Raw genomic sequence first — 22,367 nt, 5'->3', positions numbered from 1 at the left:
ACTAACCTAAGAAAGGGGAATTTTTACTAGGATTAAATGTCAGAAATTGTGAAAAACTGAGTTTAAATGTATATGTAAACTACCGACTTCAACTGTACATTAGAGTGTTTAGTTTGAGAAGCAGACGCCTCAAGTCCTCAACTGGCAGCTTCATTAAATAGTACCCGCAAAACACCAGTCTCAACGTCAACAGTGAAGCAGCAACTCTGGGATGCTGGCCTTCTAGGCAGAGTTGCAAAGAAAAAGCCATATCTCAGCCTGGCCAATAAAAATAAATGATTAAGATGGGCAAAAGAACACAGACACTGGGCAGAGGAACTCCCGGAGTCGCCTCTTCACTGTTGACGTTGAGACTGGTGTTTTGCGGGTACTATTTAATGAAGCTGCCAGTTGAGGACTTGTGAGGCATCTGTTTCTCAAACTAGACACTCTAATGTACTTGTCCTCTTGCTCAGTTGAGCACCGGGGCCTGTCGCTCTTCTTTCTATTCTGGTTAGAGCCAGTTTACACTGTTGTGTGAAGGGAGTAGTACACAGCGTTGTACGAGATCTTCAGTTTCGTGGCAATTTCTCGCATGGAATAGCCTTAATATCCAACAGAACAAGAATAGACTGACGAGTTTCAGAAGGTCTTTGAAGACCCAGATGCAGACACGTCAAATTGACAATGGTTTAATATTCCAACAGGGGCAGGCAAAAGACACATCAAGGCAGGCAGGGGTCAGTAAACCAGAGGTGGGGCAACGGTACCGGACGGCAGGCATGCTTAGGGTCAGGGTAGGCAGAGGTCAACAATCCAGAGGTGGGGCAAAGGTACAGGTCGGCAGGCAGGGTCAGGGGCAGGCAGAGTGGTCAGGCAGGCGGGCTCAGAGTCAGGACAGGCAAAGGTCAAAACCAGGAGGGCGCGAACAAGAGAGACTGGGAAAAGCAGGAGCTGAGAACAAAAACGCTGGTTTACTTGACAAATAAGATGAACTGGCAACGGACAAACAGAGACCACAGGTATGAATACACAGGGGATAATGGGGAAGATGGGCGACACCTGGAGGGGGGTGGAGACTATCACAAAGACAGGTGAAATGGATCAGGGTGTGACATATAAATTCAGCAAAAAAAGAAACGTCCCTTTTTCAGGGCCATGTCTTTCAAAGGTAATTTGTAAAAATCCAAATATCTTCACAGATCTTCATTGTAAATGGTTTAAACACTGTTTCCCATGCTTCAATGAATCATAAAGAATTAATGAACATGCACCTGTGAAACGGTCATTAACCTGTTATGGCTAGGGGGCAGTATTTTCACGGCCGGATAAAAATCGTACCCGATTTAATCTGATTATTACTCCTGCCCAGAAACTAGAATATGCATATAATTATTAGCTTTGGATAGAAAACACTCCAAAGTTTCTAAAACTGTTTGAATGGTGTCTGTGAGTATAACAGAACTCATTTGGCAGGCCAAAACCTGAGAAGATTCCATGCAGGAAGTGCCCTGTCTGACAATTTCTTAGCGCGTTTGGATAGTGGCTGGTCACAGTACTGTGAGACTCAGGCTCGTGCCCGAGTCGACCCCATGCTTTATTTTCTTTCGTCTTTTTACCTAAACGCAGATTCCCGGTCGGAATATTATCGCTTTTTTATGAGAAAAATGGCATAAAAATGGATTTTAAACAGCGGTTGACATGCTTCGAAGTACGGTAATGGAATATTTAGAAATCTTTTGTCACGAAATGCGCCATGCTCGTGACCCTTATTTACACTTCGGATAGTGTCTTGACGCAAGAACAAAACGCCGCTATTTGGATATAACAATGGATTATTTTGAACCAAACCAACATTTGTTATTGAAGTAGCAGTCCTGGGAGTGCATTCTGACGAAGAACACCAAAGGTAATCAAACTTTTCTAATAGTAAATCGGAGTTTGGTCAGGGCTAAACTTGGTGGGTGTCTAAATAGCTAGCCGTGATGGCTGGGCTATCTACTCAGAATATTGCAAAATGTGCTTTCACCGAAAAGCTATTTTAAAATCGGACACCTCGATTGCACAAAGGAGTTCTGTATCTATAATTCTTAAAATAATTGTAATGTTTTTTGTGAACGTTTATCGTGAGTAATTTAGTAAATTCACCGGAGGTTTGCGGGGGGTATGCTAGTTCTGAACGTCACATGCTAATGTAAAAAGCTGGTTTTTGATATAAATATGAACTTGATTGAACAAAACATGCATGTATTGTATAACATAATGTCCTAGGTGTGTCATCTGATGAAGATCATCAAAGGTTAGTGCTGCATTTAGCTGTGGTTTTGTTTTTTGTGACATTATATGCTAGCTTGAAAAATGGGTGTCTGATTATTTCTGGCTGGGTACTCTGCTGACATAATCTAATGTTTTGCTTTCGCTGTAAAGCCTTTTTGAAATCGGACAGTGTGGTTAGATAAAGGAGAGTCTTGTCTTTAAAATGCTGTGAAATAGTCATATGTTTGAAAAATTGAAGTTTTTGTATTTTTGAGGAATTTGTAATTTGCGCCATGCCTATCATTGGATATTGGAGCAGGTGTTCCGCTAGCGGAACGTCTAGATGTAAGAGGACACTAACAGCTTACAGACGGTAGGCAATTAAGGTCACAGCTATGAAAACTTAGGACACTAAAGAAGCCTTTCTACTAACTCTGAAAAACACCAAAAGAAAGATGCCTAGGGTCCCTGCTCATCTGCGTGAATGTGCCTTAGGCATGCTGCAAGGAGGCATGAGGACTGCAGATGTGACCAGGGCAATAAACTGCAATGTCCGTACTGTGAGACGCCTAAGAAAGCTCTACAGGGAGACAGGACGGACAGATGATCGTCCTCGCAGTGGCAGACCACGTGTAACAACACCTGCACAGGATCGGTACATCTGAACATCACACCTGCGGGACATGTACAGGATGGCAACAACAACTGCCCGAGATACACCAATAACGCACAATCCCTCCAGCAGTGCTCAGACTGTCCGCAATAGGCTGAGAGAGTCTGGACTGAGGGCTTGTAGGCCTGTTATAAGGCAGGTCCTCACCAGACATCACCGGCAACAACGTCGCCTGTGGGCACAAACCCACCGTCGCTGGACCAGACAGGACTGGCAAAAAGTGCTCTTCACTGACGAGTTGCGGTTTTGTCTCACCAGGCGTGATGGTCGGATTTGCGTTTGTCGTCGAAGGAATGAGCGTTACACCGAGGCCTATACTCTGGAGTGGGATCAATTTGGAGGTGGAGGGTCCGTCGTGGTCTGGGCGGTGTGTCACAGCATCATTGGACTGAGCTTGTCGTCATTGCAGGCAATCTCAACTCTGTGCCTTGCAGGGAAGACATCTTCCTCCCTCATGTGGTACCCTTCCTGCAAGCTCATCCTGACATGAACCTCCAGCATGACAATGCCACCAGCCATACTGCTCATTCTGTGCGTGATTTCCTGCAAGACAGGAATGTCAGTGTTCTGCAATGGCCAGCGAAGAGCCCGGATCTCAATCCCATTGAGCATGTCTGGGACCTGTTGGATCGGAGGGTGAGGGCTAGGGCCATTCCCCCCAGAAATGTCCGGGAACTTGCAGGTGCCTTGGTGGAAGAGTTGGGTAACATCTCACAGCAAGAACTGGCAAATCTGGTGCAGTCCATGAGGAGGAGATGCACTGCAGTACTTAATGCAGCTAGTGGCCACACCAGATACTGACTGTTACTTTTGATTGACCCCTCCTTTGTTCAGGGACACATTATTCAATCTCCGTTAATCACGTCTGTGGAACATGTTCAGTTTATGTCTCAGTTCTTGAATCTTTTTATGTTCATACAAATATTTACACATGTTAAGTTTGCTGAAAATAAACGCAGTTGACAGTGAGAGGACATTTCTTTTTTTGCTTAGTTTACATACTATGTAAATGTTATGGACACAATCTATTTTACAATAGTTAATCTTTTGTTTGTTTTTACTCCTGTCCTTCCTCGACCCCTCCCATCTATTTCTGAAGACCATCCAGTTTGAATTATATTTGCCTTTTTTTTGTAACTGTGCTGTTTAACAAAAGTTCTGAACCTATATACATTTTACGGACACAGGCTACAATTTGGGGGAGGGAGAGAGGGGACAGAGACAAAGCAGAAGTTTAAGTGCAGCCGCCAGCGAATAAAGCCGGGTCATCAACACAATGTACTTGTAACGCCCTGGCCATAGAGAGGGGTTTTTTGTTCTTTATTTTGGTTAGGCCAGTGTGTTACATTGGATGGGCGTTCTATGTTCTTTTTCTAGGTTTTTTGTATTTCTTTGTTTTGGGCCGTGTGTGACTCCCAATCAGGCACAGCTGAAGTTCGTTGTTGTTGATTGGGAGTCACACATAAGGAGCAGGTTTTTCCTTTGGGTTTTGTGGGGGATTGTTTTCTGTTTTGTTCAGTTGGGACCAGACAGGACTGTTTGCTGTCATTGCTATCAAGTGTTTTGTTTGTAGTGGTTCATTTTTATTAAATGTCAAGATGAACACACAACCTCCGCTGCATTTTGGTTTTCTTGCGACGACGTCCGTTACAGTACTCTCAACAACAAGAAGAGGGTCAAATCACTAAGCTACAGCCTCACACTCTCACAAGCAGGATGACTGACTGCTGCTTTCTCCACTACACCTCTACTCCACTCCTCTCCTCTCCTATATACTCAACTACTCTACTGTGACACTACCCTCTCCCCCAGTGTGAGTCTGGAGGGTTTTGACACAGAAGAGATGGAGCGGGTGCTCCTTGGGGCCCTGGAGGGCTTCAGCAGAGGGGGGCGGGACCCTCGCCGAGCCCCCATCACCTCCTATGGCCAGGAGCTGGGCTCTCTGCTGTCACTCACAGAGGAGGAGGCGTGCTGCCAGACCCAGCTCTTCTCCCCATTTGAGGTGAGGCCTAGTCCAGACTGCTAGGATTGAAGCATCAGATGAATTATCCTGTGAATGATGTGTGTGTGTGTGCGCGCACATGTGAGTGTGTGATAAATATAATTTGCTGACATGAATGAGATAAAGTAATCTTATTTAGAACGCAGACAGTAACACACACACACACACAGTCACATGCACACGTCTCGTGCAAGCAGTGGCAGCACGTCTTGGGTTATTTTGTTGCAAATACACACAGCCACTCACTGATGCTCTTGTCTTTGTTTATTATGGAAAGAGCTTTTCATACACTCTCTCTCTCTCTCTCTCTCTTTCTCCCTCCTCTCTCTTGCTCTCTCCCCTTTATCTCTGTCTCTCGCTCGCTCGCTCACTCTTTCGCTCGCTCTTTCGGTCGCTCTCTCCCCTCTATCTCTTTCTCTCTCTATATCTCTCTCTCTCTCTGACACACTGTGGCCCTTGTCTCTTGTCTGTGGTGTGTTTAGGAACAGTTGTCTCAGCTGCAGGGCTTCAGTGCCTCCGCTCCCTCCCTGTGTGCCAGTCCCAGTCTGCGCCAGCTACCCAAAGCCAACCTCCACCCTCCAACCCACGCACACACTCATACACACTCTCAGACACCTCACACACACCCCTACACACACTCACAAAACCACCAGCATCATCATCAACATCAGCCTTGCCATCGCTCCTACTCAAACTCCAATTCCATCTCCCAACGCCACTACCAAGGTAGGACAGTAGGACTCTTCATTTGTGAGTGTGTGTGGGGACTCTCCTGTTTTGAAGGGCAGATATTAGTGTGTGTGTGTGTGTGTGTGTGTGTGTGTGTGTGTGTGTGTGTGTGTGTGTGTGTTCCTAGCTGTGTGCAGCTATGCGGAAGCCTTCTTCCTGTGTTTGTTCTCACTGGGGGCTGCTTCTGCTGTCGTTAGCCACGGAACAGAAAGTGCTGTGTTCTCAGTATCTCCTCTCTCGCTCTCTTCATTCCACCTTTTGCATGTTCACTATTCATCCTTTCATTCCACAGCATCGGCAGAGATCGTTTTAATCACTCCTTGATGGTCTTTAATCAACTGTCTTCTGTTATTTCATCCTTGTCTTTCTTCATGCGTTTGTTAACTCTTGGTCTCAGCCATTGTTTGGATTAGCTGTGTTTGCCAAGAAGCTGCAGAGCAGAGAGAGAGGTTTGTCACTTATCAGGCGATGCACTTCAAACTATCTGGGATCTTAGGTGTATGTATGTATGTATGTATGTATGTATGTATGTATGTATGTATGTCTGTATGGTTTTGAGATAATGGGATGACTAAGTTTGTTTCCTCTGTTTCTGCTTTCTTCCTCTCTGTATCTATCTATCTTTCACTTTCGCTGTCTGTCTGTCTGTCTGTCTGTCTGTCTGTCTGTCTGTCTGTCTGTCTGTCTGTCTGTCTGTCTGTCTGTCTGTCTGTCTGTCTGTCTGTCTGTCTGTCTGTCTGTCTGTCTCTCTCACAGAGTCATCCCTGGGCTCTGTATTTGGGGGTTCCACACAGAGGTGAGTTGTGTCTCTCTCTCTCTGTTCTTGATGACCGTTGTTCACTCACAACCCTATAGAGCACATGATCTCATCTCATCTGTCACTGACTGCTTTTTGACACACATACCCATAGTAACACACTAAACCTCTAAGCTAGGCTGAACACAAACTCGTCCCATCTTATGGATGGATGTTTCTCTTCACCTCTTTCTCAGTGTGGATGCGGAGCTTGGTGAGCTGTGGGGGCAAGAAGAGAGGCAGCGGCTAGGTGAAGAGAGAGAGAGGCGGAGGGAGGAGAGAAGGACGGAGGGACTGAGGGGTGCTCCCCCCGGGGAGGAGAGGGGGGAGAAGACGGGAAGCCCTCTGGGACGCACCTTCAGCTTCCTGCGCAAGATGGCCGGCCAGCGCAAGGTGAGAGAGTGAGAAAGAGAGAGAGAGGAGAGTGTGGGTGTGTGTTTCAGAGTGTCTGTGTCTTTCTGTGGTTGTGGGTGCATATGGATGTGACCCTGTCACAGCTGTCACTAAGCAGTAGAGTACTTGAGTAGAGCGCAGGACCGTCTCTGAGGACAGAGAGTTGAAGTTTGGTAGTAGGCTAGCTTCCCCTGCAGTGTAGAGTCCCAGCAGTGAACCCCAGAGAGGAAGTGACAGTATCTGCTTTATTTAGATTCAGCTGTGAACCGGTTGTGGTAAAACCGGTATCCGTTTTACCACAACCAAGGCAAGGCCCTCCAATTCAACACATATGCTGTTTGCCAAGACTGTAACACAATGTTACAGCAATGATATATGTACAACAATGTTGTCAAAGCAGTAACCACAACAGTATTATTCATTATGTTGGGCGAGGCTCTCTCTGTTGTGCTGCTTAGATTATTGATGACGATATCTGGCTAGCTGAATTGCAACATGCTCTTGATTTCTGAAAGAACATTTTTAAGTGTTTGTACTAGTGGGTTGTGTGTGTGTGTGTGTGTGTGTGTGTGTGTGTGGGTCTTTGTGGTAATGACGATCTTTAAACAGCAGGGGGAGACTCTGTTTTGTGAGTTGGATATGAGAAGTGATGAGTGAAGAGGAATAAGTAGCGCTGTGGCCCTCAGCAGGATGGTGATGGCCAAGTTGATGATTTAGGCATTCCACACTTGAACTGAACTTGGGTACAGCTTGTGTTCTTGTATGTTTGTTATTTGTGTCCTACTAATCTCTCGTGGACAGACGGACGTATCATAACTAGTATCAAGAATCTGATGCAATTACGCAAGATTTAAATTCTGGGTTTCAGAGATTACTGTCCTAATAATAAGCCCGACCAAAGAGCAATATGCACAGTCACACTTTTTGGCAAATTTATATTTTATTTTGACATGTAACACCCTCATATATGTAAAGTTGATGTATTCTTGTCTGTATATTGTTTAATAATAAAAAAACAAAAAAAAACAAGGGAGACTAAAAGATGCCCTACCAGCCCCTCCAGACTAAGTCCCTGACTTAAGACCCACTGAGTTGCCAGATTCCTCCGAGGTCCTTATCACGGGGGGTTGCCAGATTGTGCCCTCCATCTCAACTGATAAGAAATCCCATTGATATCACAGGGGCGTGGCTGTGATTTTGATGATCAGAAGTTCATTTATGCAATGACATCATTGCCTCAGACGGCCTGTTAGAGACAGGTAGCTGCTGGCCCTGTTTGACGGAGCTATTTCTGGTCTGTGACAACATCCATCCTGTGTGTGTGTGTGTGTGTGTGTGTGTGGTGTGTGTGTGTGTGTGTGTGTGTGTGTGTGTGTGTGTGTGGTGTGTGTGTGTGTGTGTGTGTGTGTGTGTGTGTGTGTGTGTGTGTGTGTGTGGTGTGTGTGGTGTAACCAGGTATGTGAGGTTTGTCCACACCCTTGGTGCTGTATGTTTAGTGGCTACTGGACACCAGACTATAAGACTGAGATGGACGGACAGACAGAAAAGAGAGAGTGAAAGAGAACAGAAGAGTGAAAGAGAACAGTAGTCAGAAAGAGAGAGACTGAGCTCACTTCTCCAGACCTTTCCTCTCTACAGCAGTTATGAGCTCTCTGTCTCTCTCACTATAACACGTGACGTCTCAAGAAGTCAGCATGTGGAGGAGTCTACTCTGGAATGTGAATCAGTGTGCTTCTGCTGTGTGTCTACAGGACTGTCTGTATTCCTACTGACCTCAGTGTTATATAGAGCTGGCTGATCTGGCTATATATGTTGGACAGAGACATCTGGTGGCTTTAGATTAAGCCCAGTACGCTCATGATGATAATATGTCATGTCTTTCAGACTGGAGGGAGCTGAGAACAGAACACATTACAAGATCACAAGTCTGTTATTCATACACTCTTAGAAAAAAGGGTTATTCGGCTGTCCCCGTAGGAGAACCCTTTTTGGTTCAAGGTTAAACCCTTTTTGGTTCAAGGTTAAACCCTTTTTGGTTCAAGGTTAAACCCTTTTTGGTTCAAGGTTAAACCCTTTTTGGTTCAAGGTTAAACCCTTTTTGGTTCAAGGTTAAACCCTTTTTTGGTTTCAGCTATAACCCTTTTTTGGTTCCAGGTATAACCCTTTTGGGTTCTATGTAGAACCCACTGTGGAAAGGGTTCTACATGTAACCCAAAAGGGTTCTACCTGGAACAGAAAGGGTTTAACCTTAAACCAAAAAGAGTTTAACCTTGAACCAAAAAGGTTCAAGGTTTGTTTCTAAGAGTGTAGCTGTACAAATGTGTCTTATACTACTCTGAACAAAAATATAAATGCAACATGCAACAATTTCAAAGATTTTACTGAGTTAGTTCATATAAGGAAATTGAAATAAATTAATTAGGCCCTAATCCATGGATTTCACATGACATGGGTGGGCCTGGGAAGGCATAGGCCCCCACAAAAGGGCTTTATTACAGAAATAAATACTCCTCAGTTTCATCAGCTGTCCGGGTGGCTGGTCTGAGACGATCCCACAGGTGAAGAAGCCAAATGTGGAGGTCCTGGGCTGGCGTGGTTACAAGTGGTCTGCGGTTGTGAGGCCGGTTAGATGTACTGCCAAATTGGAGGCGGCTTATGGTAGAGAAATGAACATGAAATTATCTGGCAACCGCTCTGGTGGACATTCCTGCAGTCAGCATGCCAATTGCACACTCCCTCAAAACTTGAGATATCTGTGGCATTGTGTTGTGATAAAAATGCAAATTTTAGAGTGGCCTGTTATTGTCCCCAGTACAAGTTGCACCTGTGTAATGATCATGCTGTTTAATCAGCTACTTGATATGCCACACCTGTCAGGTGGATGGATTATCTTGGCAAAGGAGAAATGCTCACTAACATGGATGTCAACAAATTTGTGCACAGAATTTGAGAGAAATACGATTTTTGTGCGTATGGAACATTTCTGGGATCTTTTATTTCAGCTCATGAAACATGGGAACAACACTTTACATGTTGAGTTTCTATTTTTGTTCAGTATATGTTGAGTAGGAGGAAGATATGTCTGTAGATAGACACATACCTCACTTAAGAGCAAACACATCTGGACAACATGTGTCTTGGTTTTGTTGGTGTGTGTTCACTGTGTCCCAGAGGAAGTGTGTGTGCTCAGCATCATTTATTGGGGTTGTGTGTGTCTCGCTATGTTTAACAGTAAATGTACTTAACAGTTTTGTGTACATATAAAATATATATGTATTGGTATTTAATAGCTCTTGGCCAAAGTCACCCCTCTATTTTCCCTTCAATCCCTCATTCCTCCGCTCTTTTCCCCGCTCTCTCTCTCCATTAGCTCAATCTCTCTCTCTTTCCCAGCTGGGCAGTTACTGCTTCGGGTGGCAGGATTGCATCAGCAAGCCGGCTTTTCTCCTCCGCTATCCCTCTCTCCCCATCACTCCACCCCCACTCCTCCGTTCATTTGTCTCAATCCCACCCCATTTTCCTCCCTTGCGCTCAATACCTCCCCTTCTCTGCGTATTCTCTCTCTCGCACCACTTTCTGCTATTCTTCTCTGCCGTCCCTTCTACAGTCCCCTCTCCATCTCTCTCCCTTTGCTTTTCTCTTCACCCTTTCACATATCCCCTTCTTCCTCCATCTTTCCATCATTTTCTATTCTCCCTCTCCCTCCCATCTACAGTGTCTGATAATCTCTCTCCGCTTATTCTCTTCACCTCTTTATCCCACCACATCTACCTCCCTTTTTCCACCTCTCTATCTCTCTGTTCACCTCTCTTTATCCCACCACATCTACCTCCCTCTTTCCACCTCTCTATCTCTCTGTTCACCTCTCTTTATCCCACCACATCAACCTCCCTCTTTCCACCTCTCTATCTCTCTGTTCACCTCTCTTTATCCCACCACATCAACCTCCCTCTTTCCACTTCTCTATCCCTCTGTTCACCTCTTTATCCCACCACATCAACCTCCCTCTTTCCACCTCTCTATCTCTCTGTTCACCTCTCTTTATCCCACCACATCAACCTCCCTCTTTCCACTTCTCTATCCCTCTGTTCACCTCTTTATCCCACCACATCAACCTCCCTCTTTCCACTTCTCTATCTCTCTGTTCACCTCTTTATCCCACCACATCAACCTCCCTCTTTCCACCTCTCTATCTCTCTGTTCACCTCTTTATCCCACCACATCAACCTCCCTCTTTCCATCTCTCTATCTCTCTGTTCACCTCTCTTTATCCCACCACATCAACCTCCCTCTTTCTATCTCTCTGTTCACCTCTCTTTATCCCACCACATCAACCTCCCTCTTTCCACCTCTCTATCTCTCTGTTCACCTCTTTATCCCACCACATCAACCTCCCTCTTTCCACCTCTCTATCTCTCTGTTCACCTCTCTTTATCCCACCACATCAACCTCCCTCTTTCCACCTCTCTATCTCTCTGTTCACCTCTCTTTATCCCACCACATCAACCTCCCTCTTTCCACCTCTCTATCTCTCTGTTCACCTCTTTATCCCACCACATCAACCTCCCTCTTTCCACCTCTCGCTCTCTTTTCCACTTTTATCTGCCCTATTCCAAATGTCCATTCTGAGGTAGTAGGAGTTTAAACAAACTGAGGCAGGCAGAACAGCGGATATGAAACCCATAAAGAATCCTGCGGTGGGCCAGAGAATATTAGCCAAGCAAATATACCCTTCCTGATTAAAGCTGCCCACGTCTCTCACCACGTCCTTTACATATCGTCTAATATCCTATCATACCAACATGATCACTACTAACTGCTCTTAGTCTCTCTCCTCTGTCCATTCCCCATCATCACTCTCTTTATCCCTCGCTCTCTTTGTTTTCCATCACCATATCGGAAACTCTTATGCGAAGGCTGATGTCATGTTATAGATGATTCTAACTGTTTATGAGGACTCTTTCGCTAAATGACGTGCTCCTCTTTTCTGTTTTGAAAGGGAATAATGTTGCCATCTTGTCACGCTGTTACACATTTTCTCATTCTCTAACACACACACACACACTCCGTATTGTGAGGCGTTGTTGTTTCCCTCACAATAACTCTTCAGAGGGTTAGTGTGTGACAGTGTCACTTAGTGACTTGAGTGTGATGTTGGGTGACTATGCTCAATAGAAGTATTGTACTGTATCCAACACCTGTGTGTTATATCATACCACCCAAGTGCCGCCAGGCATCGCACGCACACGCGCACACACACACACACACACACACACACACGCTCACACACACGCTCACACACACACACACACACACTCTCACACACGCACGCATGTACACACACACGTGTGTGTGTGTGTGTGTGTGTGTGTGTGTGTGTGTGTGTTTGACCATGTCGGAAGGCAATTGGTATCAGATGAGGACTCATGAAGAGAAGATGAGGACCTGAGAAGACGGAGGAGGAGCTGGAGAGGATCACAGTGGAGGAAGGATGCAGATAGCCCTCAACTGAACCAGGGAGGAAGAAGAAAGAGAGTGATAATGCATAGTGCATGCTCAGAGAGCTGGAGACAGGGAATGTCCAGTAAAGTAGAAATTGTGTTGAAAGCAGAGAGACTGAAAACGAGTGGGAGGATGAAGAGGCAAGGTCACACAGGCACAGTCCTGTTAGAGAGAAGGAATGGTGTGATATTGCAGTTTGGAGGACCGAGTAGGACAGAGGTCCATTGGCTGTGGGTGCATGGTTGGGCGTTTTCCTCTCTCATTGCTCTCTAAATTTAGCCCCGGGCCACTCTTCTTATTTAACCTCCCCTTCTCCCTCTTTTCCTTCTCTCCATTTTAACATGCCCTCTATCCCTTTACTATTCTTTTCCTTGTTATATTCCCAAATACATTCACCTTTACTTTTTCCAGTCCACATTTTGCCTTCAAGGCATCACCTCCCAACAGATGGTACCTCTCCCATGCATTGCCCAAATGGGAGGTTTTCATAATTATGTTTTTGCCACGTCAACAGGCAAACTCACATTATGTGGCTCAAGTAGCACAGCTTAATTAATAACTGAGGTTTCAAACAACTATAATCTGAAATGCGCTGTAAATGTACAGTACAACATAGGAGGCAACCATAGACTGACTGTACAGGGGCACAACTCATTTAGCGAAACCCTAAATATGAAGCCTAGGTTTACACTCCCAGCAACCACATCTTCACCTCTAGAGGTGTGGTTAAAAAAAATATAGCCACAATCTGATTATTGGCTTTTGATTACGTCTCTTTACCCAGTGGGCGGGTTAAGTACTCAATACTCATCCTTGGTTGGTGAAAAGGATGAAAGGGGATGTTTTGATCAGAATAGCTCCGCATTCAGAGGCGCGGCTTAAAAATGTTCGCTCCTCCTTCTGAGTGCCGAGTCCGAATTTCCTGCATGAGAAACTGTTCAGTTGTTCGTCGAGGCCCGCACTCAGACATATGGAGAAAAGTTAACGGATTCGCCTTCCATGCGCTATTATCTGACGCCGCCTGTTCCACTGGAAATATTAAACTGGGATTTTATCTTTAAGAAAACATTGTAATAAAGTGAAAGAGAAGGATTGGAGATCACCTTTGATTTAAATTGAGGATCATTCTCTGTTGATCCCGTCCTCGTTATGTCCCGTGTCACTGAACCGCTGCCAAAAACGCGTCAAGAGAGAATGAAAGAAATCAATTTACGGGTGAGTTTGAATAGTCATTTGGGTATATAACTGTTCAATAAAATATTCAATAGCATAGATAATACATTTGCATTTTCAATAACAATTTGTTAAAATTTAGTAGGCCACTAGTAGCCTATATCATTAGTTCTGAAACATGGGTTATTCTAACAATTATAATAGCCTACATTTGTTTATTATATCAATAGATCATGATGGTGTCTTTTATAGTAAAATACAGCAATGACATGGAAATCCCCCATTTACTTATTCCGGGTATACCAAGATGAGTGGGGGAAACAAGGGGGCTCCCTTGGACTGCTGCTTTGTATGGTGGCAACGTAATGAAACAACCTTTTTAATAATGATTTAGACTACTATTAAGGCTAATGATTTTGTCTACTTTGGCAATGTTTGTCCCGCCCGTTGCATATCATAGAAAACCATATCGCTTGGCATAAGGGTGGCATAGTGCGGCGCAGTAGCCAAAGCTTGAGACCCCGAACACGTTGTCCGAGCTAGAGGAAATAGTTTGGGGGAGGGGGGAAAAACCGCAAGTGTGTGTGTGTGTGTGTGTGTGTGTGTCATTGGTCTAGTCATGGACTATACGGAATATTACGGATCAATAATATGTCGAACAGTAATTGCAAAATGATGCAGTTACACTATTAGACACATGACACGTATTCAAAAATGAATATTGTGCAACTGTTTTCTGAGAGATACCGTTGCAAATGGGGCGGCAGCGTAGCCTAGTGGTTAGAGCGTTGGACTAGTAACCTAAAGGTTGCAAGTTCGAGTCCCCGAGCAACAAGATACAAATGTCGTTCTGCACCTGAGCAAGGCAGTTAACCCACTGTCATTGAAAATAAGAATTTGTTCTTAACTGACTTGCCTAGTTAAATAAAAAAATGCTCTATAACGGTGCCTATTATTGTATTTGTTATAACGTCTCCTGGGCTCTGTTGTCTGTCTTCATTCATTTGATACATTTCTGTTTCGCAGTAATTGTATCAAGCACTCTGAAAGTGAAAAGGGTGGACTATAGCACAGTTGCAGGACGTGTGTTTGCACATGTGCTGCGGAGTACTACGTCAGACACACATACTGTCATATCCACATTTCCATAATACAAGTATGTTTATTGAATCTGGTTGATATCAAAAAGTAGTTTCTCAAATGCACTCTTAGAAATATTTTTGCTATCTAGAAGGTAAAAGGTTTATTTGGCTGTCTCCTATGGGGACTGTCTCCTATCTCCTATGGGGACAGCCAAATAAACCTTTTACCTTCTAGATAGCAAAAAGATTTCTAAGAGTGTATTTGAGAAACTACTTTTGGTTCCAGGTAGAACTCGTTTGGTTCCAGGTAGTACCCTTTTGAGTTCCATGTAGAACCCTTTTGAAACCCTTTTTTCTAAGAGTGTATGGTATGGCTAAAAGACCAGAAGGTTGAATGTGTTTGTATTAGTTACAAATCACTTCTTGTCTTGTGTATCTGAGTTCTACTAAACAAGTGTGGTCATGTTGTTTACTGTCCCTTCACACCTGTTTAAATCAGAAACATTTCTACAAGTTTAGCATCTGTTTAGTCCATGTTATCTGTACACTTCCCTTACCCCGCCTTCTCTTCTGCACCACTTTGGATCCAGATCTGGTCCAGGTCTTAGCTTTAACAAACTACTCTGAGTATCATTTTAATGCATTAAATATTTTGGCTCTATTTTATAGTCTTAGAACATGGCAGTAGTACATATCCTTCCTCTCTCCTTTAGCCTGTCTAACCCCCCCCCAGCTGAGGTTGTTTGTGTTCCTGGTTTGTGACAGGTTATACAGGTGTAATATGATCCTCTTGCTTTACGCCTATCATTATTGCAGCAGTTTTAATTCATCATCTTACTGCTTCCTGATCAGAAGGGAAAATGTGTGTGTGTGTGTGTGTGTGCACATGTATCTATATATATATATATGTGTCTGTGTGTACAGCAAATGTGTGCTACTATCTCTGTGTGATGTGTACTGTGAGGCTGGTTTGTGTGTATTCTATGATACCTTATCTCACTGCTTTTTGTGTGGTTGAAGTCAGAGCTCAGATGTTTACAGGGAAGTGTACAGTTCCTATGGAAACACAAGTGTCAATGTAGTTCTGTCTTGCGTAGCCTGTTGTTTGGTTATCCTTTAATGGAGAAGGCCACAAGAGAAGGTTTTGTTAGAGCAGGATAGTGGCAAAAGTACAGCTGTTGTGAGCATAGGTTGTAAGACCCAGCCAAGTAGTCAGAAGTCCAAATGTAGAAAAACATATTCAGCAAATGGCAACATTACTAACAAAAATTCCTGTGTGTGTGTGTGTGTGTGTGTCATTGTGTTGAGGGGAAATGTTAGTGGGTGATGCCCACTGAGTCAGAGAGGTTAGAGTGTGGGATTTCTGTGTGTGCATGCGTACATATTTGTTTGAATGTGAACGTGTGTGTGTGTGTGTGTGTGTGTGTGTTCTTCGTCTGACTGTGGGATTTCAGCCTTTTGGCCAAAGCTAATTTAGCATCCCAGTGTCGTGACCCCCACCCCCACTAGAACAAGCAGACCCAAACACACATGCTAGCAGATGTGACTGGTGGAAAGGCATGAGGGCTGGCATGCATAGTGACACGGAGCCACATGCCAATACAAACTCCCAGTGCCAGACAATCACATATGAAATACTCCAGGGCTCAATGTCTACACATACACAGACAAATGCGCATGCACACACTTCTGGACTGTGTATATGTGTGAGAGAAATAGATTTGGCATTGGCATACATTCAGATCAGCCAGAAATCCCATGTTTCATGCATTTCACAACCCAACCCTTTCTTTTCTCTTGGGGGTTCCATTGCTGTTCATTGGACCCTATGCACCCCAGCAAAGTTGCACATCATTGGGTAGAATGTGGGGCAGGACAGAGCAGGGATTGTGATATATACAGCCCTGGGGGAAGATGAGAGAAAGAGAGCGGGAGTGAGAGGGGGTTTGAGTGAAATAGATGGAATGAGAGGGAGAATTGGAGAGGTTGGGAAGGGATAGCGGACGTTAGAGAAAGATATTGTGCATGTGTGAGAAAGAGGGAGGAAGCTCTCTTGTCAGTTGTCACAGGGTCTCCATTGTACCAGTTCGGGAATGGCTCTGACTGGTGGACTTTTCCCACATTATCTATCCCTCACTGCTGTGCCAATAACTCACTGCACACCTAAGTTGCTTTAGATATATTCTATATTTTTAGGGCTTTCTTATTGCCGAATCATATATCAGTTTTAAATCTGTCTGGAAGACTAATATTATGAGATGTGTAGTTGACGTAGGCTGAAAGTGTCTGGGTGAATCAGAAAGACAGTAGGTGAGTCAGTCCTTGTCGTATATATCTGTTTGAGACAGGCGAGGAGTGTCTGTGTGATCAGCCTGTTGTATTCTCATTATGTGCTCCAGTGGTCGGTGCCTCCAGGAACAATAGCTAGGAGTCTAAATTGAAGAGCTACACTCTTAGAATTTCATGCACACACTCCAGTTGTCAGACTGACACACTGCGCTCTGTCTTTAAACCCAAGGCCATAAGCTCCGTAATCTTAAAGAAGCCTTTTCCTGATCATGTGACCTCAGAAACCTGCAATCTGACCCCCCCTCTCCACTCCCCCCAGTCTGCCAATATGACTTATGACCTGTAACCAGAGGTGGGACCAAGTCATTGTTTTACAAGTCACAAGTAAGTTTCAAGTCTTAGCACTCAAGTCCCAAGACAGGCAAGTCCGAGTCAAGTCTCAAGTCAAGACCATCAAGTATCAAGTCAAGTCTCAAGTCCTAAACTTTGAGTTTTGAGTCCTTAACATGTCATAATGTGCTCTTCACCAAATGTAATACCATTTCATATTTTTAACAAGAGTAATAGTTAGTATATTACATTCACGCAAATCATGAATGCTTTAAAAAATATCTATATATTTATTACTTTCCAAATAAACGTTATATTTCCATTGAAATACATGGGTAGCCATGAGAAAGAACCCCCCCCCCCAATAGTGATCGACTATCGAGGATCGCTATGGGGCACAATCGGCGATGTAGGCTTGTACACAATCGCCCAACCACAATCGCCCAACCTTGTTTTAGGAACAGCAGTAACATCAGGCAGGATTTAGGCCACCAACTGCCTAGCCAGTTGTAACTCAATCTTGGGTGCAATGATCACGTTCCTGCACTGACTGACTGTGTGGAGGCTCATTGATTTAACGTTACGCTAGCCTACATGGTACACTAGTAAAGTAATAAAATATATAGCTGTCGGCTATATTAGCCACGACTTACTGTTCTTTGTGCAGTTTCAAATGTCGAACAAATTTGGAAATTGTTGCGCCGCGTCTGTAATTTTCTTCCCGCATTTTTTGCAAGTTGCAATCCGTTTTTTTTTGTTGATACAGCATCGTCTTTATATCTGAAAATAATAATTTTGGGTATCATCTTTCCAAGGGCTCCATCTGAATTCACCCACCGATGTTCCTCTGCACTGCCATGCACAACTTTTTCTCAGCTGGCCCAATTTGATTGACTGCTGTCCGATTCAAACTGTAATCCGTTAAATGAAGAGTTGAGGGGAGGGTATCAAGTCAGGTTGAGTCATAAGGCTCAAGTCCAGCCACGAGTCATTGGTGTTAAAGTCAAAGTCGAGTTGCAAGTCATCGTATTTGTGACTCGAGTCTGACTCGAGTCCACACCTCTGCCTGTAACCATTCCTTCTTCAGATCTGCAGCCCAATGAGGGGAGACAGATGGAGACCATTGAATCACAATGGATATAACTTTTTTTTTTAAGGAGTTGATGATACATTTTTTGTTACAGCAAATCACGTCTGACATTTTAAAGTAGAAAGCACTAACTTTAAAAGCCTTTTTAAACCTCAAATACACTACAAGTTTGCATTTCCTGTTGTGCAGGAAAATTCTCAGCAACAAAGAATGATCAAATTAAGATCCCACATCTGTATGTGACATGCTGAAAGACAACAATACAAGTGGAGAAGCAAGTGAGCGGATGTCATTATGTACCCTTAAAACCCAAAATATATTTCAAATATTATGTTTTACCTAGTCAAAGAGGCATGTAGACTTCCAAATTGTTATACATTAAGGTTAAATGGTGACCTGTTGGTTCCATTCATGGTATTTTATATGGGCCCAGTCCTAGATCAGCTTCTGTTTCAGACAGTGCCATAGAGAGGCCATTCTTCAGTGCAGACTCATAAAGTGGTCATGCATCATATGTCTGCAGGCCCAGGAATAAGGAGTGCCCAGTTAATGTGCCTGAACCGCTCGGTCATGTGACAAAACAGACCATACACTGTACAACATACATGCACGCACACAAACACTACTACACATGAAAAGTTCTTCCCATGAGGCTAAGGCCTGTTTTAACTCTTAAAAGTGTGCCCACACACACACTTTAACACCCAACAGAGACATAATCACACACACATGGACACACCATCTCACCTTCTGTCGACAGATCACACACACACACACACACACACACACACACACACACACACACACACACACACACACACACACACACACACACACACACACACACACACACACACTGTCATTGTGGTCACCAGTGTGTGACTGCACCTGTGTAAACAGTGTTGCTTTAGGGGGCTGTTTTCACAGTCAGCCTGGTAACGGACAATAGGTTCACCGCACAGCAGCTGACTAGACTGGTAGGGGAATGGACCAATCACATGGGGAGGGAGGAGAGAAAGTGAGGGAGAGGGAGCAGGAGAGAAGGAGGATTAGAGATTGAGGAAGAGGAGAGCGAAAGGTTTGGCTGGCTACTCAGCCACATAGCTCCAGCCAAACGCCATGCCCCCACTAACGTTTCTTCTCCACGGTCATAGAGCAGTGGAAGACTTCAATTTGAGTTGTCGGGATAGCGAGTGGTTACGAAGGAGGACAAAAGAGAGGGAGGAAAGAAACCATTTAGGAGAAATAAGGATAGGTGGAGGGGTGCTTAGTAGTCTGTAGGTACATGACTTTGTAGAGGGGAGTTGGGTGTTGCAATAGCTAGCATTCTATTACAGGGGTTTTCTTTGGAGTCTTAGCATTGCCTTTGTGAAACCCCCACTAGAGGTGACTGAGTGGGGGTCAGGGGTGGAACCCAAACTAACTAAAGCCAGAGTCACAGGAAGTGAACTCATCATAGAGCTTCTTAAAACAAACAACACCCTGTGTGAACCTGATGACCCAGTCAATAGCCCCAGTTCCCCCCTCACACTCCCCCTGAGTGGCTGCTACTGGGTTGAGTGTGCTACAGTAATTACCCAACAGACTGAAATACTGGAGCTTCATCACATTGTCCTGGCTTTCATAAGCACTGATCTAAATAGAAGGATTATTAGTGAAAACCTATCTAGTCGTACCTATCAGGGGAAAATACACACAAGGAGACTATAAATTAGGTCTGGAGTCAAATATTGATATTATTTTGTCCAAAATGTATATTGCGATATGTAACTACATAGATTTTTTCCCCCCCCGATCACTAATATAAATTAATATTAGCACATAGCCTGTGATGGCTCTCTCTGACCATGCTGAAATGACTGTCTGGGCATAGATAGTTATCACAGCTGGAGCTGAAAGGACCTGGCCTACCATCTGAGCTCGGTCTCCTCTCTCCTCCGTCCTCATCACAGATGGACAAAAAGGCACTCTTCAATCCGGGATCATCATTTTGAATTGAAGAGGTGCACTAAACTGGAATATACTTCAGTGAAAACAGTAGTAACCCTAAATACCCAGATACCTCTGTTTAGTAGGCTAACAAAGCCCAAGAGCATTCCATTTTATGTTTTGTCCTGCGGTCACCGACAACAACGAGACAGCCTATAGGGAGGAGGTCAGAGACCTGGCCGTGTGGTGCCAGGACAACAACCTCTCCCTCAACGTGATCAAGAAAAAGGAGATGATTGTGGACTACAGGAAAAAGAGGACCGAGCACGCCCCCATTCTCATCGACAGTGCTGCAGTGGAGCAGGTTGAGAGCTTCAAGTTCTTTGGTGTCCACATCACCAACAAACTAACATGGTCCAAGCACACCAAGACAGTCGTGAAGAGGGCACGACAAAACCTATTCCCCCTCAGGAGACTGAAAAGATTTGGCATGGGTCCTCAGATCCTCAAAAGGTTCTACAGCTGCACCATCGAGAGCATCCTGACTGATTGCATCACTGCCTGGTATGGCAACTGCTCGGCTTCCGGCCGCAAGGCGCTACAGAGGGTAGTGCGAACGGCCTAGTACATCACTGGGGCCAAGCTTCCTGCCATCCAGGACCTCTATACCAGGCGGTGTCAGAGGAAGGCCCTAAAATTGTCAAAGACTCCAGCCACCCTAGTCATAGATGTCCTCTCTGCTACTGTACGGCAAGCGGTACCAGAGTGCCAAGTCTAGGTCCAAGAGGCTTCTAAACAGCTTCTACCCCCAAGCCATAAGACTCCTGAACATCTAATTAGATGGCTACCCAGACTATTTGCATTGCCCCGATCCCCCTCTTTTACACCGCTGCTACTCTCTGTTGTTATCATCTATGCTTAGTCACTTTAATAACTCTACCTACATGTAGATATTACCTCAACTAACTGGTGCCCCCGCACATTGACTCTGTACCGGTACACCCCCTGTATATAAGCTCAGCAAAAAAATAAACGTCCTTTCACTGTCAACTGCGTTTATTTTCAGCAAATGTAACATAAATATTAAATATTTGTATGAGCATAACAAGATTCAAGAACTGAGACATAAACTGAACAAGTTCCACAGACATGTGACTAACAGAAATGGAATAATGTGTCCCTGAACAAAGGATGGGTCAAAATCAAAGTAACAGTCAGTATCCGGTGTGGCCACCAGCTGCATTAAGTACTGCAGTGCATCTCCTCCTCATGGACTGCACCAGATTTGCCAGTTCTTGCTGTGAGATGTTACCCCACTCTTCCACCAAGGCATGTGCAAGATCCCGGACATTTCTGGGGGGAATAGCCCTAGCCCTCACCCTCCGATCCAACAGGTCCTAGACGTACTCAATGGGATTGAGATCCGGGTTCTTCGCTAGCCATGGCAGAACACTGACATTCCTGTCTTGCAGCAAATCACGCACAGAATGAGCAGTATGGCTGGTGGCATTATCATGCTGGAGGTTCATGTCAGGATGAGCTTGCAGGAAGGGTACCACATGAGGGAGGAGGATGTCTTCCCTGTAACGCACAGCGTTGAGATTGCCTGCAATGACGACAAGCTCAGGCCGATGATGCTGTGACACACCGCCCCAGACCATGACAGACCCTCCACCTCCAAATTGATCCCACTCCAGAATATAGGCCTCAGTGTAACGCTCATTCCTTCGACGATAAATGCGAATCCGACCATCACCCCTGGTGAGCCAAAACCGCAACTTGTCAGTGAAGAGCACTTTTTCCCAGTCCTGTCTGGTCCAGCGATGGTGGATTTGTGCCCATTGGCGACGTTGTTGCCGGTGATGTCTGGTGAGGACCTGCCTTACAACAGGCCTACAAGCCCTCTGTCCAGCCTCTCTCAGCCTATTGCGGACAGTCTGAGCACTGATGGAGGGATTGTGCGTTCCTGGTGTAACTCGGGCAGTTGTTGTTGCCATCCTGTACCTGTCCGCAGGTGTAATGTTCAGATGTACCGATCCTCTGCAGGTGTTGTTACACGTGGTCTGCCCTTGCGAGGACGATCAGCTGTCCGTCCTGTCTCCCTGTAGCGTTGTCTTAGGCGTCTCACAGTACGCACATTGCAA

The 22,367-nt window shown here is 44.8% G+C and overlaps 1 protein-coding gene across 5 annotated transcripts in view; it reads left to right on the top strand.

Annotated features, from left to right (window-relative positions):
* The window catches only part of LOC106605464 (rho guanine nucleotide exchange factor 2), a 65,123-nt gene that overhangs the window by 14,240 nt on the left and 28,516 nt on the right, over positions 1-22,367 (top strand). For 2 of the 5 annotated variants that reach the window (XM_045718484.2, XM_014201154.3), the window contains 4 exons: positions 4,721-4,910; positions 5,393-5,636; positions 6,396-6,435; positions 6,633-6,828. In XM_045718484.2, coding sequence (XP_045574440.1) covers positions 4,721-4,910; positions 5,393-5,636; positions 6,396-6,435; positions 6,633-6,828 — 670 coding nt within the window. Of the gene's footprint in view, positions 1-4,720; positions 4,911-5,392; positions 5,637-5,812; positions 6,089-6,395; positions 6,436-6,632; positions 6,829-13,245; positions 13,546-22,367 lie in introns of those variants that run through there. The other 3 variants (XM_014201157.3, XM_045718486.2, XM_014201156.3) reach the window with 3 other exon arrangements.

The sequence above is a fragment of the Salmo salar genome, chromosome 05 (assembly GCF_965601325.2).
Source record: "Salmo salar chromosome 05, fSalSal1, whole genome shotgun sequence".
In the NCBI taxonomy this organism is placed as follows: Eukaryota; Metazoa; Chordata; class Actinopteri; order Salmoniformes; family Salmonidae; genus Salmo; species Salmo salar.
Note: the sequence above shows the minus strand (reverse complement) of the source record. Positions and strands in the feature narration are given on the sequence as shown.